Genomic DNA, 20,691 nt, shown 5'->3' on the forward strand with positions numbered 1-20,691 from the left:
CGGTTTAAAAAGAGAAAAATAAAATGCAAGCAAAGGGATTGACGCGCCGGGACTCCTTGATCCTCCCCAAGGTGCTGCAAAGACTGGCGGCAGATGCTGGTCCCAGTACGAAATTCCACCTCCTGGTTCCCTGAATCTACTTCTACCGAACCTATCGATTCCCATTCCGTGCCCAGGCAAATGCCTGGGTTCCCAAGCCTAAGCCAGGTGGGCAGGCTAAAAGGCAGGGAATAGAGACAGGTAGGGAACGACAGACGGAGGCAGGCAAGGACGAAACACTAAGAAACTGGCAGGAGAGCTGCGAGATGGGAAGACTGGGTAGCAGGGTGGTGAGCAAACTGCCCTATCTCCTGCAGCCAGAGGGACCTGAGACTGCATAGACGACTCCAAAGTCCGAGGTGATGAGTGTTTGGGCTCCGGGTGCAGAGGCTCAGGAAGAGGGAAGATGTGAGCACAGAAGGAGGATGCCCCGGGGCAGCTGGCCTGCTCAGAGAGCACTGAGGCAGAGTGGATAACAGACCCGAGGCTCCCGCAAAGCGAGAGGAAAGCGTTCGAGAAAGAAATGGACAGTGAGAGCCAGGGGAGTCCAGCATCCCCGGATCGTGGAGACCTTTGGAATTCTAAAGCAAAGGGAAAGTAGTGTGCCTTGGACTCCCCAAGGTCCAACCCCTCTTTTTGCATCAATCTTCTCCCTTTAATTAAAACTACTCTGCCCCCCCACACACACCATTCCCCGGAAGGATGTGTCCAGGGAAGGGTTAAAAATCCTAGTCCCAGCTGACAGTCAGCTGATTGGCCTCTGATTGACAGCTCCGAAAAGTTTCCTTGTTTCTATACTATTATGCTAATCGGGACTGGTTTTGAGATCCCTCATTGGTCCGGAGTCGGAGTCAATTTCCCAGCTACGTCAGAACTGCTATAAAACTCAGCAATTGCTTTAAACTCTTCTTGCTGGATGAGCCTTTAAAATATTTTTCATCTTCTAGCCGTAGCCTGAGCTGACTTTTTCCCCCCTTTCGGAATTTGGGGTGACTCCCCCTCAGCCAGCCCCCTTCCCCTCCCCCCTCCCCCAGCAGTTCGCTTTCCTCTTGGCCATCTCAGCTGCACCTCTCCCTTGCACTTTGCACTGGGGGGAAGGGGGGAAGAAAAAAAGGAGAGAGAGAAAGAAAGAGAGAGAGGCATGAAGTGCTGAGCTCCCCTCTTCCATCCAGCCCCAGAAGCAGCAGCAGCGGCAGCGGCAGCGGCAGCAGCAGAGGCAGCGGCGGCGGCAGCAGCGGCAACAACAGCAGCAGCAGCAGCAGCAGCAGCAGGAACAGCGAACAGCGCAGCACGCCCGCCGCCCCCCAGCCCAGCCCCCGCGGCCAGCTGCAAACCCCGAGAGCGAGTCCTCTCTATGCAAAAAGGAGCGAAGAGGTGTGGGAAGGGGGCGGCCCAAAGAGAGCAGCCGCGGCGCTCCGGGACGCATCCCCTGGTGCCTTAGGAAAGCCGAGTCCAGGAGAAGAGAAGGGACAGAGACTGAGACCGAGGCAGAGGGAGAGGGAGACTCGCACACACCCACCCACCTACCCAGCCCAGAGGCGCACACACGCACAGAGACACAGACCCACAGACCCACACACACGCGCGCGCACACACAGAGGCGCGCGGGGGGGAGGGGGGACGCGCTCGGGCGTGAGCTGGGGCCCCGGCCGGCCGGAGGGGGTGGGGAGCGGGGGCTTGCTGCGGGTGGGCCTGTTGGGCGAGGGGAGCGAGAGGCCGAAGCAGATCCTTCCCGGCAAGCTGGCTCACCCGCTGGCGACTCAGCACAGTTCGCTGGCTCCCCTTCTTCAGCCCATCTGGAGGAGCAGCGGCGGCGGCGGCGGCGGCAGGAGGATGGCATCAGAGCTGGCAATGAGCAGCTCCGACCTGCCCACCAGTCCCCTGGCCATGGAATATGTTAATGACTTCGATCTGATGAAGTTTGAAGTGAAAAAGGAGCCGGTGGAGACGGACCGCATCATCAGCCAGTGCGGCCGCCTCATCGCCGGGGGCTCGCTGTCCTCCACGCCGATGAGCACGCCCTGCAGCTCCGTGCCCCCGTCGCCCAGCTTCTCGGCGCCCAGCCCGGGCTCGGGGAGCGACCAGAAGACTCACCTGGAAGACTACTACTGGATGACCGGCTACCCGCAGCAGCTCAATCCGGAGGCGCTGGGCTTCAGCCCCGAGGACGCGGTCGAAGCGCTCATCAGCAGCAGCCACCAGCTCCAGGGAGGCTTCGATGGCTACGCCCGGGGCCAGCCGCTGCCCGGCTCCGGGGGCTCCCTGGGCGCGGAGGAGGTGGGCTCGTCCGCCGCCGCCGTGGTGTCGGCGGTGATCGCTGCGGCCGCGGCGCAGAGCGGAGCGCCCCACTACCACCACCATCACCACCACCCCGGGGGCCACCACCACCCGCCGGGCACCGTGCCCCCCACAGCCTCCGCCGCCTCCGCTGCAGCCGCAGCCGCTGCCGCAGCCGCCGCGGCCGCTGCGGCCGCCTCGGGCCCCGGCTCGTCCAGCTCCAGCTCCAGCTCGTCCAGCTCCAGCTCATCCGGAGGCGGCGGCAGCGGCGGGGGCGGCGGCGGCGGCGGCTCGGCTGCGGGGGCCGGCGCCTTGCACCCTCACTCGCACCCGCACCCGCACCCGCACGGCAGCCTGCACTTCGATGACCGCTTCTCCGACGAGCAGCTGGTCACCATGTCAGTGCGGGAGCTCAACCGGCAGCTCCGGGGGGTCAGCAAGGAGGAGGTGATTCGGCTGAAACAGAAGAGGAGGACCCTTAAAAACAGAGGCTATGCCCAGTCGTGCCGCTTCAAGAGGGTCCAGCAGAGGCACGTCCTGGAGTCGGAGAAGAACCAACTCCTGCAGCAAGTTGAACACCTCAAACAGGAGATCTCCAGGCTGGTCCGGGAGCGGGACGCCTACAAAGAGAAATACGAGAAGTTGGTCAGCAGTGGCTTCCGAGAAAACGGCTCGAGCAGCGACAACCCGTCGTCTCCAGAGTTTTTCATGTGAGTTTTACACTCAAATTCAAGCTTGCCACCCTAATCAGTTCTCCATGTGAATGAGGTCTGGGCTTGGGGCTTGCTAGTCCAAGAACCGAGCTTGCCACCACCCAATTGTTGGTTTTTTTTTTTTCCCCTTTCTTTTTCTTTTATTTTTTCTTTCTTTCTTTTTTTAAAGCAACACTCACAAACCCAACATACAAAGTCCTTTCCTGAGTTTTGTGGTCGCAGTTGTTTGTTTTTGGTGGGGGAGGGAATGGGGCTGGCTCACTCGATTGCCAACCTTAAATTCTCCATGACTTGCTTGCTATTTTTTTAACCTCCCCCCCCAACACTTGCCCAACGTTCAAACATCCCAACTGAGTTCTTCATGTGAAGCATGGCTCACCTTTGAAACCTACCGTCATTCACATTTTTTTTTCAATTTTTCAGTTCTTGAGCTAGTGTTTCTGTTTTTTTGTTTTGTTTTGTTTTGTTTTGTTTCGTACTTTAAAAAAAAAAACATTTATTTTGGGGGAACTTGCTGTGTTGCCTCCACTCATCTTCCACCCACCACCAACCCACCTCCCACCCCACTGAAAAAAAAAAGAAAAGAAAAAAAATCAAAGTTTTCTTTCTTTTTTTCCCCCCTCCCATCCTAAGTTCTTCATGTGAGATTGAGTTTGCGGAAATGTGAAGTTGTAGACTTGCAGCTTGCTGAATCCCATCGGTTTTTTAGCGTTGTTATGCTAAACTAGAGAAACCAATCCCGATCAACCTGCCAAAAATTCAAGCCTGCATCAATCAGCCTGCCTTCCTTCCGGGTGTGTACATGTGAGTTTGGGCCTTAGCCTGCCAAACTGGAGACTTTTAGTTTGCCATTAGAAACTCATTCTCATCTCATGCATTATGCTTGCAACTTTGTCTTAGCAACAATGAACTGTTAACTGTTTCAAAAGACTTTATGAAAAAAGAGACGTTATATTAATAAAAAGCCTGCATGCTGGACATGTATGGTATAATTATTTTTCTTTTTTTCTTTTTTTTTTTTTGGCTTGGAAATGGACTTGGAGACTATTATGGCATGGCATCCATACTTCTGTTTATTGCCTCATCACTTTTTTGAATTGAAAAAGCAAAAAAATGCAACCCTAGACCCTCCTTCCCATGAAAGTTTGCATCTGCTCTAAAACTGCTTTTGAGTTCCTCAAACTTCAGACTTCCACTTAAATGCACTGAAGGCATTCCCTGTCAAAGATGCCTGAATGGATTCATAATTTAATGTGGCAAAAAATCAAAGAACTTTTCATGGTGTTTAAGTAAGAGCAACAACCCAGTTTGGGAACTAAAATTGTGCTGTTGCCTAAAAGCAGTTTAAAATTTATTTTTAAAAAAATAAAATCTGCCCCATTTTTTCCCCTTTTGGTCATTGTCAAATATGGAATGCTATCGGTTCCTGGTATATAATTTAATTCTAGTTTTTATAATCTGTTAGCCCAGTTAAAATGTATGCTACAGATAAAGGAATGTTATAGATAAATTTGAAAGAGTTAGGTCTGTTTTAGCTGTAGATTTTTTAAAAGATTGATGCACTAAATTGTTTACTGTTGTGATGTAAAGGGGGGGTTAGAAGTTTGCAAGGGGACTGTTTAAAAGTAGCTTATCCAGCATGTGCTTGCAACTTAAACATAAGTTGGGTATATGTAGTCCTTGCTATACCATTGACTGTATTTGAGAACCAAAGTATTAAAAGGGGGAGCACCCCATTTATATCTGTAGGGGGTATTTTACATTCAAAATGTATGTGTTTTTTTTTCAAAATGAAAAGTATTGGGGACTGAATTGCACTAAGATATAACCTGCAAGCATATAATACAAAAATTGCAAAACTGTCTAGAACGCTAATAAAATTTATGCAGTTATAAAAGATGGCATTACTGCACAGTTTTACGATGATGCAGATTTTTTTACAGTTGTATTGTGGTGCAGAACTGGATTTTCTGTAACTTCAAAAAACAAACAAATCCACAGTTTTAAAGGCAATAATCAGTGAATGTTATTTTCAGGGACTGACATCCTGTCTTTTAAAAAAATGGAAAGTAAACCTTACCACAATAAATTTAAAAAAATCTTGTCAGTTATTTTTCTTTGACATTTTGCTGTGCAAAATTGTTTTATATCTTGAGTTACTCAACTAACCACGTGTGATGTTCCTCTGTGCTTTTTCTTTCATTTTCAACTCTGGTTATATCAAAGGAAAGAATAATCTACAATAATAAACTGCAATTTTGGATTCTGCACTCAAGTTTCTTAGTGTATAGTTTAACTGGGCAAAGCCATCCCCAACCCCACCCCCACCCCCACCCCCTACCCCAAGTAAGACCTTAGAGTAAACCTTCCTTCAGCCAAGAGTTAATACAAGAGTTGGAGAGAGAATTCAGGGTAAAGTAGAAACTGTAGTGAGCTGTTGGTACCCCCTTAGGAATAGGTGATATTTAACAGAGGTCAGAATCTTGACCTCTCTGGGGATTAGTTCGAACTTCTCTGTTTGGGAATGACTAAGGCCAAGAGGTCGGTCCTCTCTTGTCATCGCTCCAGAGGAGAGGCAGGACGGAGAGAAGTTGGCTGTCATACTGCCCCTTTTTCCATTTTGATCAATTGCTGGATCACTTTTCAAATAAGATGGCAGACAGTGGAAGACCAGGTGTTTAGGGGTAAAGTGTTCACATGAAAGATAAATAATTTTTGGTGTGTGACTGACTGGTGATAGATCCTCTTTTTACTGCCCCTCCCAAACACCATAGGTTTCTTGTTAGAGGTCTGAGATTTACTATAGACTTCTGAAACAAAAACATTTTTTTCCTAACACTTTTAATTTCATTTACCTTAAAAAAGTTGTGAATGCCATAACTCCAAGCAGATATCTGTCTTGAACTGTATCTATTGAGTAACAAAGTATAGTTGGGAGTGGGGGTGGGGAGGGTGTTTACCTGCCCAGGCAGAGGGTGGTGATTTTATGTTACTGAGGGATGACCAGAATGGGGAGCAGAGAGTAATAACTTCACTGGGTTTTGATTTATTTAAATTTGCCCAAATAGTATGTGATCAGACCGACTAGAACATTTTTTCCCCTTTCTCCCATCTCGTGCTCCCTCTCAGTGAGAGGTCACCTGAACATTGACCTATTTTGGATGACACAAATTCATGTAACTGTTTTCCAAAAGCATTCGATTGGACTCTTTGTAAACTTCCCCCAAAGCCCTAATAGAAAGGAAGACAAAAACAGCGCTGTTTAGAAAACACAGGCCCACATGGGTTTTGTGAGAGAGAAGATAATATTGTTACTGCAAATGGAGAAGGACTTCTTTAAAAGATAACAGGTTGTCCTCTCTGACATCTAGTTCTGATCCCTTTATTACCACCACCACCCCCTTTCCTTTACTCTGTCTACTCGACATTATAAGGCAGTTAAGTGTACCCTCTGGCATCTGACCTTTATCTTCCCGCACATTGGATAATGGTGCCAGAATTATAGGCAAGTTAATTGATGCTTATTTCTAGTTAATATACAATCTTAATGGCAAACTTACTTTCATTGGCTAATCATGAAGGGAGTAACTTTTCTTAATGCTTTGAAGGTTTTCTCTCTACTATCCTGGGTTTAGTTTTCGTCTAAGGGCTGGGGGTTCATGCTCTCCTGAAATAGCCTTTACAACCACCTCACCAGTTGGGGCATTAATGAATTTATGAAAAATAAACCTTCGTGATAGACAAGTATTCAGGAAACAGGTATACCTGTTTAATACCTGAAAGCACTTTTTTGGGGAGAAATACATTTCTCAAATGATTTAACCATTCTATCCTAAATCTATGTAGCAATTTAATAGAATGAATAGTTTAAAGCAGGGCCTGGCCATGTACTATGTATGTGCTAAATGAGAAGTGATAGAAAAATGGGATGAGGAGATGATTTTGTTTTCAGTACCTGGCAGAAAACCAATTTAAAATAAAAGCCAGCAAGGAACCTTTTTAGAGACTTTGTCATATAACATGTAATACATTAATTTTAGAAAAGAGCTGGTTACTCAGTCCAGTTGATGTGCCTTACAAATAAGTCTTTATCTTTAAAAAAGAAAAAAAAAATCATATTCATAAAAGCATAGCTTTTCCCTTAGGCTGTATTTGAATCTTTGTGTAAAATTGTGTTAACATTCCTTTCATTCCAACTCCCGAGTGAGCTACCAGAAAGTTTGAGCCATCAGGAGGACCCAACACGTACGGAAATTCTTGGCCGTGTCTATTTTCAAAATGTGTCCTTATAATGCAATTTACATGAATGCTGTGCAGTGAAAAATCATTTATGTACTGGAAAAACAGGCATCAATGGTCTTCGTAGGACAGCCTCTTGACTCAGTCTTCATCAGAGTTTAGCTTCTTTTTAGGCAATTTGGATTGCCAGAATAGTAGAATAACCTCCACATAGTTTAATGATGCCCGGGTGCTGCAAAAGTCCCAGACTCTGCCTGTTTACTAACTACGAGGTACAGGATGCCAGTGACTTCCTTCTGCTTTAGGACATGGGCAGATGGGAAGGTGCCTGTGTTTTTGCTGTTTGTTTTTTGGTGGGTTTTTCCCCCAGCTTCATCTAAGAGAAGCATTTATTTTATTTTATTTTTGCAGAGAAATCTTTAAAATCTAAACAAGTTTTCCTTTCATAAAGAAATGATATATAGTAGCAAGAATCATGCTATGAAGTAATTCACAACTCTGACTTGGATTTCTCTGGCCAAGACTTCTAATTGAGGGATAAAGTATCTGAACTACCCCAAACAAATGATTTTCTTGTTCAGTCCAGAAGTGAGTGTGCTGGTGCAAGACCTCAAAATGAACGGCCCTCCCCTTCTCTTTGGATTTAACCAGTGCTGTATTTCTTAATGGTGAAAACCCATTTTGTTATTGACAGAAATAGCCGTGAGTGGAAAACACATGAATGATAGCAGTGGCAGATTTTCAGCTTAAACACACTCTCTGAGCCTTTCCTTCTCTTCTGTTAGCCGGCATTCCTCAGTATTTCCTCCCTCTTTATTAGAGTTCTCTTAATTCAAATCTCATTCTTAATTTTATGAATCATTTACCTTAAATATATTGGGACTGGACTTCCTAATTTGAGTGAGGAAGTGGTGCTTATATCAGAATCATCTGTCCAAAAGCCATACCCATATGGGGCACCTTTTAGACATGTGCCGCCACCCCCAAAAGGAAATAGTCTATATTTGTTTCTAAGCTCCTGGTATTAACTTTCTGATCTTGCTACTTCACACACCTGTTTACTTCTGCATTTCATTTTTTTTAAAAAACAAGTCCAAATTTTTTTAAAAATGAGGCTTTTGGTAGACCTAACCCCACATTTAAAACTTCACTGTTCAAATATTAGTTGAAGTCAATAGAGGGTAAATGGAACCATGTTGGTAGTAACTGTCCTAAACGTGACATATTGCCTTCTAATTAACCATGGCTTGGCCATTCTTAGTGTTTCTTATCCAAAGATCTACAGCTCCAGAATCAAACGGGTAGATTCAGGAAAGATACTAGGGTGTTTTGAAAGCATTTTTTTTAACAGACAAATTCATTTTAATAGTCATTCCAGCATCAAAATACAGTATATTAGGAAATATATTAAAATTAGGAAATATATTCAAAAGCCCATACACAGAATAGCATTTTCAATTTTGGTTCTTTTGGAATAAGTAAGATGGAATTCTAGGGACCACAGCTTCCCTTCAAAAAACAAAACAAAATAAAACGTGTTTTTTGGGGTTTGTTTTGGTTTTTTTTGGTTTTTTTTTTGCTGGTTAGCCTTTGCTATCATTTAGTTCTATGCCGTAAAACAGGAAAGGGTGATACCATAGAACAGTTCTGGATTGTTCACATTAAATATAGAATAAAAGTCCATGTTGTGTTGCCTATTTACATGTCTACTGGAAGCCTTTTGATAACTTATGTTCCCTTCCTCTGAAGTGATTGCTTGGCCCTTACGGTCACTGTTGGCTTTTCCCCAAGATTTCATGTGAATGATTTGGGTCCCATGTCCTCTCCATGGTTAAGATGACCAGGAAGAAAAAAGTATAGTTTGCTTTCACACTTTGTCCTTGCTCTAAAATCAAAGGCACTGGCCCTATGCAAGGAAGTATGGGGAGTCATAGAGAGACTGGAGTCTGTGGGTTCCAGACAGCGGAATTACACTAGGTCTTAGTGAGGTTGGAGGCTGTTGGCCCCAGGCAATAACCTGGGCTTTGGAGAGGTTGGAGGCAGAATTCTAGGGAGGTCTAAGAAAACCAAAATTCCCAAGAAGGCACTTAGATTTGAGTTGGAGCAGCATTCTAACAAGACACATTCCGACCCCTTCGCTGTTCAGCTTTAGATTTAAACCTCCCAAACTCAGAGATTATACATCCCCAGAAAATGGGAATTCACTGGAAGAATCACTCCACCCAAGCAGCTGAACAAACCCAGCTCTGTGCAGTGTTTCTTTCCAGCGGGGGTAGAAGATGGGGTGAGACAATCCCAGTCTCCCAGCCTGTCTCATGATTGTTGTGGCATAAAGAATTACAGTCCTGCAAAAATGTGTGAGCATCCCTACCCTTTAGAGAGAAACAAAACCCAACCCAACAGATCAAATTGCTGTGCATGGAGGCGGAGCAGAGATCAGGGAGCAGGGCCCAGGCTCTGGGTCTGATGTGGTCTATGCTCAGTCGGGAGCAAGGGCTTCCAAGTGAGGGAGGAAGGGAGAAAAGAAGAGGGAAGGGATTCAAAGGCTGGGGAACAAGGTTCCAGAGATTCCAGCTAGCAATGACCTCAATTTGCAGCTTCACTTCCACCTGCTTTTTTTTGACAGGATTTGGCCATGCTATTCACATCTGCCAGTTATTAACAAACATCTTGAAGCCCCAACTTTTAAAATGTCCTTAAGACAGACAGAAACATACACACACACACCTACCTTTGTTACAAAATTCTAGGGAGCAACCTGTTTCTCACATAATCGGAAAAGACTACCCCAAAATGCTTTACTTTTTAAAGTATCTGCAAATACACTGTGTTGTATTGTAGATTTTTTATTGTGATCATATTTCATAACAGCTTGCCTTGTTATACCGATATTTTTATGACTATCAAAATAGTTTTACAGCAATGGGAAGTCTGTTCTTCCTTTTTTTTTGGTCATTGTTCTATTTTTTAAAATCATCTGTGTTCTCCATATGCCTGGGCAATAGAACAAAGTTGGAATAAAAAGATCAAAACAGCCCACCACAAAAATAAGATCTTTAAAGAAAACAAAATTATAACCTGACATTTGAAGAACTGTGTATTCAAAGTCTTGACGCTGGATACTTACAAAATACATTTTTTTTACACACAGGTTCTGATTTCTAGGCAATATTTACACCATTCCTCACACCAAATCATGGAAGATCATCTCTAGGCCTTTGTCCTGTATACTACTAAATTAGTTTGGTTTTGTGGGTTTTTTTCTTTTCTTTTTTTAAATAAAAACTTCCCTATAATCAGTTCTTTGGATTGCAAAATTGCATTCTTCCCTTGACCACAGATTCATTCTAGATCTTTAGTTATGATTTGAAAGGCTCATTAATTCTTGGGGGGGGGGCGTTGCTGAGGAGGTTTGGGGAGAGGAGGTAGGAGAGAGGAAATGGCTTTCCTATATTTCCCCCAGGACCAATGCAAAGGCCTAATGAAGTCCTGGATATGAGCACTGTATCCAGTGCATCCCGAGTGCTCGGAGTTTTCCGCTCTTGGCCAGTGTTCTGATCATCACTCTTACCTCTTTCCAACTTAATACTCAAACTCATCACTTGTCTTGATAGTTTCCCCTGGGGGTAGCAAAAGGCAGGGGACAGGAGGGGGAGACTATGAAAAGAAGACGGTAAAAGATGAGGGCAACATTCACTGAATTTGGGCTCATCATGGACCCTTCCGGTTTTGGAGTCTTGGACCAAGGAGTAAGGGCTGGATTTAACATTCCTATGTAACTACGGCCCAAATTTGCTCCGCTTTGTCCCACTCTGATGCTAAAGAACAACATCATGCTTTTTCTTTGAACATTAAAGAAAGACCAAAAAGATATGAAGCTCTCAGAATCTAGCATAGAGCATAGCATAGGTACTTCTAAGATGCTGAATGGCAGGGGAAGATGAAGGGGCACAATTCAGAACCCCAAGGAAGATGGGAAAATGTCACCAACTAGAATTGACTATTTCTATGGTCCCAACTCATCAGCAAGTGTCCATTCTAGGGTTGTTACTATGAAATCCTTGCGTACAACAGAAAGGCCTTGTTCGTGGGGTGACTGACAGCCCTCAGATGTAGGCTAATGCCCCCTTAGAAATCCCTCAAATATCAGATATAGGAGTAACAGAAGCCTGTCTACATAGGCTCCTATTTTGCTAACATAAAAAGACCTTCCTCTCCCATCTTCCCTGTCCTATGCTTTCTGTCCACCCAGGAGAAGTATGCAGCTCCGATCTTGACTATGGATTTAGGGAGGCATTAGGGGCTACAAGTGGACTTGGAGATTACTTAATCCAAAGGAATGCAGAGCTAACCACTATCTGAGCAGTACAGCCAAGGTACCTTGGGCCAGGAATTCTAGCCTTTGCCCATAGAGTCAGACTGCTTCCTTGCCTTCTTAGAAGTACTTGTGGCCATAGGAAGAAGATCCCACACCCATCCACAGTAGGGTGTTTAGAAAATGCCCATAGATGATCACACTCTGGCCCATATAGCTTAAAACTTTATAAAAGTAGAGGCTTGGTAAGAGAGACAGATAGAGAAACTAACACAGAGAGAGGAAAGGGGCTCTCCCAGAGTCATGGTTATGTAGTGGCTAAACCAAGTCTAGAAAAAACCCTATCTTGTCTCTTGTCACAAAATCTAATGTTTTCTCTCATTCCAGAATGCTTCACTTGGTTTCTAAGATAGTAAAGAGATGGAGCTGGGTATAGGCTAAAGGAGACCAAGCGTTCCTGATGCCAAAGAAAGGAAAGGCAGAAGGAAAGGGAACTACTACCCCTTCCTCATTTAGTCCTCCCCCCTTCCCCCACCATTGAAGGTTACCCTCTTCTCTAGCTTCACTGATGCCTTTCTGTGCTCACGTGTGTACACACACACACACGCACACACATATTCACTCACTTACATACATATGCATACTCTCAGCCAGCTCAGAAGCATCCTCTATTCTATGTAAAAGACTGGGTCCAGGCCTGAGGTGAGCAGGGCCCAAAGTACTACAGAGAGAGCTATGAGTTTGTAAATACATGGCAGTGGCCCCAGCCGCAGGACCTTCCCAGCCCAACCAGACTTGGAACACAGAATTCCAAACAGGGCAGGGTAGCACCCTCAATGATTATCCTTTATGCTCCCCACTCCTGTCACCACCACCCCCAGTTGTTAGGGCTGCCACCCAGCTTACTTCCTGCATAGATCATCTGCACCGTACAAGGGTGAGATGCCCTCACCCCTCTGGGATCCCATCTCAGGGCTTCCTCTCACTGCAGATAATTAGACCCACTGAATCACCTGTCCTTCCCACCTACCCGGCAACTATGAGCCTTTGGTTCAAATATCAGGATGGCCAGCTTCCCACTACTCATGCATGGCTAGTCCTTGAATGCAGAAAGAGAAATGGGAGCTTTGGCCTGGCTGGTGTGGGTGGGGATGGGGGAGCAGAGGAAATAAAGGCTAGCTTTGCTTGCAAAGAATTCAAGACAAGCCCACGTCGAACAGTATTAACATCAGCTGCAGCCTGGGCTGATCTTTAACCCCCTTGTCCTCAACCATACTCCTTCCAATTCCACTTTCCAGTCCCCCAAGTTGTGTGCCTCTGATTACACTCCATTGCCTGGGGTACCCACCAGCCTATTTGGGACCTGCTGTTCTGTTATCAACATACATTTATCACTTATTATTATAACTTCATTCAAGAGAGGGTAGCTCAGAAAATTGAAAATCTCAAAGATTTGCAAATTGGGCTGAATGATTTCTTAAAGTTGCTCCTGCCTTTAAATCCATGATCTTCCCAAGCAGACTATAGCATCCTAGAAGCCTGGCTGGGGGCCTCTCTAGGTTGGAGCAGAGGAGGAATAAAAAAAAGCCAGGGTTTGATACCTAAGCCTGTCTTCGGGCTGAGGTACATTTTTAACCATTTCAAGTAATTTGTTTGGTTTTCAAATATTCTTTTAAAATCCTCCCCCTTTCTTTTTTATCTCCCTTATGGTGTGAGCCCTGAGTTCAGAAAAGAAAGAGAGGAGAGGGAGAAAAAATCAAACTATAGGTTTTAGAAAGCTTTTGGAAAAGGTTCCCTAAGTACATTTACATTTTTGTGTGGTCTGACCTTATGGCCTTAATGAAATAAAACAGGTTCAAAGAAACTCTACTGAGAATCAGACTGGACACTACTTCCTGTCCCTAATGTACTTCCTATCTATCCCTAATGTACTTCCTATCCCTAATTTTTTTTAAAGAAGAAAAAGACCCAGTAATGTAAAAGAGTGGACTCCAAATGGATTGTAATTTCAGAAACAAGATTTTAGCATTGTCTGTTCTCTTAAGGGATCAGCATTTTTTCAGAGGGAGTGGGAAGTGTCTTTGGACCCTCTGAAGCTGTTTAAAATAGAAGGCCTTACTAATGTCAAGATAAACACATTGAAGCGAAAAGAAATGATTTTGGAATAGAAGACACTTTCTCCCCTTTTGCAGTGTCAGATAAAACATTACATTTTGATAGCGTAGGAAAAAATCGGTCATCGCTTGGAGATTCAATCTGTGAAAAGACCAAAGTCGGGTCTTTCCAGTTTCAGGCATGGGGGCTTTCATCTGCTTTTATTGTGGAAGTCTTGAAGGTGGCATATCACGGAGGGGAAAAGCTATTAAAAGATAAATCTGAGGCACCCACTTTGTAAAATAAAAATGATCACAGGTGCTAAATTAATAATTCTGCTTAGCTTTTTATTTGGTGTCATGCTATATTGGCTGAAATTTCCCTCTTAGAAGCACCTCTTGCTACAACCACGAGTGTTCTCCCAGCCAAACTCCCTTGATTGCCAACAGTGTGGGGACATGAGCAAGGTGTGCAAGCAGGCCTCAATGTGGGTGGACATTTTGCATGGCTATTATATATCTTCATTCAGCCCATGGCCCAGCACGAGTTAATTTTTTTAACTGCTTCTTGAAGCTATCAATAAAATTTCAAATACCACTATCCCAATCACTAAGCAAACCACTCTGTTACCTCAGATCCTTGGCTTTGATTAGATAGTTAAGGTCCAGCTGAGGGACAATTGTCCACAGATTCGACTCAGCCTAGAATATAAAGGTAAGGAGGTCAGGCTAACCAGAGTCCTTTGGGTGTCTTCTTCAAATGTGAGAACCCTGGATATCACCACCTATTTTGAAACTGAATTTGTTCATTAATGCTTTAATTAATGAATTCACCCATTGGCAAGGAAGAAGAGATTATCTTGAAGAAAATGATGCCAAAAACTGAGAAGGGTTTCTTCTTTAAGAGATTTTGAGCAAAATGCCCTTTTCTCCCAAAATAATCTATAGGATCGTCAGGGTACTTGGGAAGGCAGAGGGGAATTTCCAGCAGCAGAATGTTTTCTTCTAAAACAGAAAAATTTACCTTGTGAGAAATTATTTCATCTACATTTCACCTCCTCACCATCCAATATATGTTTATAAGAAAGCTGTGAAATGACCGAAATATTCTATTCATGTTTGCTTGAGAACACAAAGCCTATTCATCTGATTTTTAAAAGAATCAGTTCTAAAAATTTAACTTTGATTGGTTGGTGGTTCAGTTTCAACTTGACTTTTTAAGATGAAGATACATTTAGTAATGCTAATATCAACTTAAACAAACCAGTTTGCTATTCGAATACAAAATTCTATGAGCCCCACATGTTTATTTTTGTGTTTGTTTAAGGCGAGAAAAAGATTCAAATGTGACAAGAGACTGATGCATAATGTCTCTGTAGAAATAAAGACATGTGGTCTGAAAGTTTAAGGTGTTTTATTTTAAATATTGTTAACATGATATGGGAGTGAACACATGAAATCCAAATACAGCAGCACAGACCCAGATAGATGCTGTTAAAATCTGTTTATCCAAGAGATTCTGGCAGAGCCATAATATTTAGGTAAAGGACATTTAAAGATAATTGGGGGAGAGGGGACTTGAGGGGGGACATTATTATAAAAAAGATTTTAAAGGAAGAAGGAATCCTGGGTCCAATTACTTCATTGAAACAGGTCTGACCATATCCATTTGTATAATCTATCCCTTCCTATCCATTATAGAAATGCAGATGTAGAAATGAAGAGAAAAAAAAATAACGAACTCACCACGCTAGGGGGGAAAACATAGATTGACTCACTGGTTTATCACTGTTATTGTACACAGATTTGCTGTAACTGTGTTGAATTTTTTAAATTAGATTTTAAATATATTTTGACAGTCTGAACTTGAGTAGTGTGACTAAGTGTAGGGAGAAATGACAGGTCTGTTTTGTTATTAAACTGCTGTCTGGAAAATAATGTGCTATGTACAGTAAATGATAATTATTTTGCCACTGACATTAATACAGCTAATAGCAATAAGGATTTTTTTGAACCATAGAAAGCTAACTACTTTGAATTACTGGGCTTTGTTATTCATTGTGAAACAGAAAGGATTTTTTTTCAAGCAGTTTAATTTTCATATCACCATTCCAAACACTCTCTGCTACTAATTTAAATAGCGAGTAAGTTAATAAATAAAAGAATAGTACCTAAATGGTTCTATTTGTTAAGAGAACATCTGTAATTAAAGTTAGCAGTGTTAGCAGGATCAGCCAACGTGTAATGACATAGAATTGGGGAGTATTTTCACTCACGCACACTAGCTCATTCTTCCAGAAGAAACATGGTGGGGTAGGGAAGGTACTCTGAAGTTTTGAAGTCCAGGTCCTATCATCTACAGTACTATGACCCCCGGATACTCTTGGGTTAGTTATGGGTCGAACAGGAGGCTTTGAGGCCATTCTGGTATGGATCTTTGGAGCCCATCTCAATAAGATACACCCTTCCTTACCTGCCACTTTGGGCTCTAGTCATCTTAATTTCCATAAATCTGATGAATATCTAATGCCACCAGGATACCTCTAGCCGAGTCTCATAAGGGACAGGAGAGGCTTTTTGTCTCATTGCCTTCTGGTCGATGTCATTCCTACATCAATAATATTAAAAACATTACCTGAGTCATCCTAAAATTAAATTAGTCTTGGTTTGGATTAATTCTGATACATGTAGCAGTTAGGCTACCATTTACATGATGTCTTTGTAAATGTTTTTAATTACTATTAATTTCATCTTGTTTATTTTAATATATTTGCCAAATTAGGTATCCAAGAGACTCCTCCACATCAGTGATGTGAGAATTCCTGTTGCCGAAGTCCAAAAGGTACTTTTTTCAACTCCTTTGCATGAACTTCATTCATTTCAGTGAGTTGTCCATGTGAGGAATTCCTGTGTTGGAGGGCAAAGGGAATCAATAGAGTCATGTCTCTTTTTCCCTAGGCCCCAACTCTAAGCTCATGTCTGTTTGCGTGGTGTCAGATTGCAGTTTTCACCTGCCAACTAAAGAGATGGCAAAAGGCTGGGGTGCCAGGAATGGGTTTCTGTGTCCGAATCAGCATGTGTATATTTTCAGCTATTTACCCACATGCAGCCCAATTCTCTCTGTAGACAATTATATTAATGAAAACAGGCCTATTTCCTCCTTCTGATCCATCTAACTTACCTATATACCTTCATGGGGACTTGGCATTTGGAATGGTCAGGCCCACTGTCCCAAATCTGTAAATCTAAATCAATACTGAACAGATCCTATATTTGACTCACCTTGACACATACATGAGAAATTTATTGGGGTTGGGGGGGTTGCATGGGGGGGATAACAGGGAAAGATAATTGGAATCGTCATTTTTCCTTATTGTCATATCTACATATAGGAATTTTTGTGATTTCAAAGCAAGCTATGTCTTCTCCTCTCGTCTTCCTAACCAAAAACAACAATAAACAAAACATGTAAAGCTCAAACTAGCCCCTTACCTTAATTGTAGGTCAGTAATTGAGGTGGGAAGAAAAGCTCGTAAGTAGATCATGGGAGGAGAGGGGGAAGAAGAGAAAACCCGATTTTTATCAGGCATCATGGAAAAAATGAAATCTGGCCATGTAAGTGGGGTTTCCTCCGTGGCTATCACTGTGCAAACTTAATCATGAAACCTTTGCTTTCAGAAGCCAGACTCCCTCCTACACTCACACAGGTCCTTATTTATTCTGGGTCATGATTTGAGGTACTCTAGTTGTTGACTCTTTATTGCCCAATGGAATGAAAGTTTGATTTTATTTTAGCAACATTGCTGCTTGCCGGGAAATCTGTGAGAAATATATACCTCTTGGTTTGGTTTGAAGAGGACCTACAGGTGTTGGGGGTGTGTGGATGGGGAGACCAAAAGTCAGACTGCCCTAGGATTACTACATATTTACAAGAAAAATTATTATAAGGGCACAAGGAATTAGAAGTAATAGAAAGGTTCTGATTTTATTCCCCCTAAATGTGTTTGTTGTCCTCTTTTGGCTGCTAATATGAGTCTCACTTTAAATACATCACTTTTGATAACTACCCCCCCCACCAGAAGGAAGTTCAGGGTATCCCTATATTATTAAGGTTTCACTAGTGTATGCACTGCTCGATGTCTCTGCAACTCCACCCTTCCCTTTGTAAGGAAGGTTTGAATGCCAGTCCTGAACTATTATGATCCTTCTCTGTTCACTACCAGGATTTTAATCCTTTGAAACAAATACACACCGGATCCACCAGGAGTTAATGAACTTCTGTGGCAAGGTTCACATTGGCCTGACCCCTATGGTAATATTTCATATAAGGTTACTGGTTGGGGAGAAATCAAATTTCAGCTATGAACGTGATTGACAGGTGAGCACAAGAAAAAAGAAAGACATTTGGTCAGATGGGGAATTTGGGGAAGAGGAGGACAATTCTGTGAAGTTTCTCAGTGATATTAGAAATTATAAGCTTAGATATGAAAAGTCCAATATTTTATCCTCTCAAGAGGGTTCCTTAGTTTATTCTCAGAAAGTCAATTTGGTTAAAGAAATTTAGTAGCAGAGTCTTATAGCAGTGGACAACTGTCTCAGCAGTCCCTGGCTAATTTCAACCACATGAAGCCTTATGGTTTGTTGAGGATCTGGAAATAGATCACAGCCATTTTGCGGACAAGTGAGCTGCTCTTCCCTTGGTCCTAGAAATATTATTTGGATTATGTTTCATTTCTAACATTCATTCCAAAATATGCATTCCAAGAGTTGTCTACAAAGCTAAATACTAATTCATTTATTTTTAAATACATTCTTATTCCGATCTTTTGTTTTCACATGGTCCAAATTTTCTCTGCGTCCCTCCCTTTACCCTCTCCCAGAGAGCTATCCCATACTAATTCATTTCTAAGACTGCATGGACCCTTACAAACAGCAATGGTTGGTTCAAATCAGATGGGTTATAGTGATCCCCCTATATTAAAAATATTTTCTATCATTAGATCACAAAAGCAAAATCTTGGTATGTGGGACTTCTGGATGTCATATTGTCTCCTTTTGACCCTAGGGAAACTTTTCAGGGATGGTGTGTCATGTAAACTATTATGTCACAATCGTTTCCATGGAAACGAGCTGTGATGTAACTTGACCTTCGTGCTGGGGTGCGATGTAAGGATGGGTTTTCTGCTAATGATTGAGAATTGGCTCCGGAAGGTTGCCTTTCAATCTGAATAGTATAAATTAGGTGATCTGGATTGGGTGGTTTTCTTCTTAAGGGTGATCTGAGGTGAAAGTTGGTCTTCCAAACAGATTCCCTTGTTTTAAAAGTGGAATGATACACAGATCTGAATGATGACAGCTAAGGTCATTCCAGGTTTCCCCTTGTTCAGCAAAGGCCTTCTGAAACTTTGCCAAGAAAAGCCCAAATGTAACAGACTGGTCCATGAACATTTTTTTTTTATAAATTTCTTTATTTATTTTTAGTTTACCACACACGGTTCTACACAGTCTTGAGTTCCAGTTTTTCTCCCCTCCCTCCCCCCTCCCTCCCCAGGACGGCATGAAGTCTCATATAACTGTCATGTATAACTTCGCATTGAATTAATTTATGCACTTGTCAAGTCGTGGAGAAGAACCTTGACCAATGGAATGAATCATGAGAAAGAAGAAACAGAACCAAAAAAAAAAAAAGAACAAAAACAAAAACAAAAGAGAAGCAGAAAAGGCGAGCATGTAGTGTGCCTCAGTCTGTATTCAAACTTCGCAGTTCTTTGTCTCGATGAAGATAGCATTCTCCATCGTGAGTCCCCTGGAGTTGTCCTTGTCCCTTAGGTTGCTGAGAAAAGCGCAGTATGTCAGGGTTGGTCCTCATGGAATCCATATATCTGTGGCTGTGCACAACATTCTCCTGGCTCTGCTCCACTCACTCAGCATTATGTCGTGTAGGTTTTTCCAGGTTGTTATGAAGTCTGCATCATCCCCATTTCTTATGGCACAATAGTATTCCATCACCTTCATATACCACAGCTTGTTCAGCCATTCCCAATTGATGGGCAATCCCTTTGATTTCCAATTCTTGGCTACCACAAAGAGAGCTGCTATAAATATTCTTGTACATATGGGTCCTTTTCCCACTTGCGTGATTTCTTTGGGATACAACCCTAGAAGTGGTATTGCTGGGTCAAAGGGTATGAACATTTCTATAGCCCTTTGGGCATAGTTCCAAACCGGTCCATGAACATTTTGGGCATGATGGGTAGGTCTGATCCTTGGTGGCTAGATTGCAGGCTACCTTTGGGAGAAGCTCATTCAAGTGACTCCCTTTTATTCTTTTAATAAAAATTTTGCTCTAGAAATGGAACAATATAATTATAGGGAATCGCTTCCCTCTTCTCTTCTCTCCTTTCCTCTCCTCCCTTACTTGGTTTTGTGAAGACAAACGTTCATGTATTTGTTAAGTGTTAGGAAGATTTTTATCATTTTCTAAGTTGTCCTGAAAACCTCAGCCCACAGTGTCCAGCTTCCAGCAAAGAGGTAGGAGCTAAAGAAGGTATTTACTTTAATCTTGTGTAGATACCTTATTTTGGTAAATATTTTCTTCCTCCTTTGCTCATGAGGGTTTGGAAATGAAATCAAAGCAGCTTTTGTTACAAAGAGCTAAGAGCCCTTGGTTCCAGGGTGGGGCACTGCTTTTAGAATAGCATCGCTCTTTCTTGTCTCTGAGTCTAGTCATTGGCTTCCAAACATCCCCTTAAGGAATTAAGGCCTCACCTCAGAGAGTGAAAGATAGTGAAGCATTTCAGCCCACCTTGGAGCCAGGATGGGATGGACCCCTGACTGAGTCCATAACACTGTTCTCAAGTCAGCCCCACACAAATTATGATGGCAGTGAGCATCAGGCAGCTTGGAAAAGTCCAATACTGGGGTCTTCTTTTTAATTTCCATTTAAATTATTCCTCCCCTCTACCCCCACCTGATTTTTCACATGGTCTCCTGATTTCTTTCAACTACTCAGGCC

The 20,691-nt window shown here is 43.0% G+C and overlaps 1 protein-coding gene across 2 annotated transcripts in view; it reads left to right on the plus strand.

Moving 5' to 3' along the window:
• Window positions 1–1,749: 1,749 nt before the first annotated feature.
• Window positions 1,750–20,691, plus strand: part of MAF (MAF bZIP transcription factor) — a 57,299-nt gene continuing 38,357 nt past the window's right edge. The window contains exons 1-2 of one of the 2 annotated variants that reach the window (XM_036751247.1): window positions 1,750–3,026; window positions 16,459–16,518. In XM_036751247.1, the coding sequence (XP_036607142.1) occupies window positions 1,873–3,026; window positions 16,459–16,492 (1,188 nt within the window). In that variant the 5' untranslated portion in view covers window positions 1,750–1,872 and the 3' untranslated portion in view covers window positions 16,493–16,518. Of the gene's footprint in view, window positions 3,027–3,662; window positions 5,300–16,458; window positions 16,519–20,691 lie in introns of those variants that run through there. The other variant, XM_036751246.1, reaches the window with a different exon arrangement.

This window comes from Trichosurus vulpecula, chromosome 3 (genome assembly GCF_011100635.1).
Source record: "Trichosurus vulpecula isolate mTriVul1 chromosome 3, mTriVul1.pri, whole genome shotgun sequence".
Lineage (NCBI taxonomy): Eukaryota > Metazoa > Chordata > Mammalia > Diprotodontia > Phalangeridae > Trichosurus > Trichosurus vulpecula.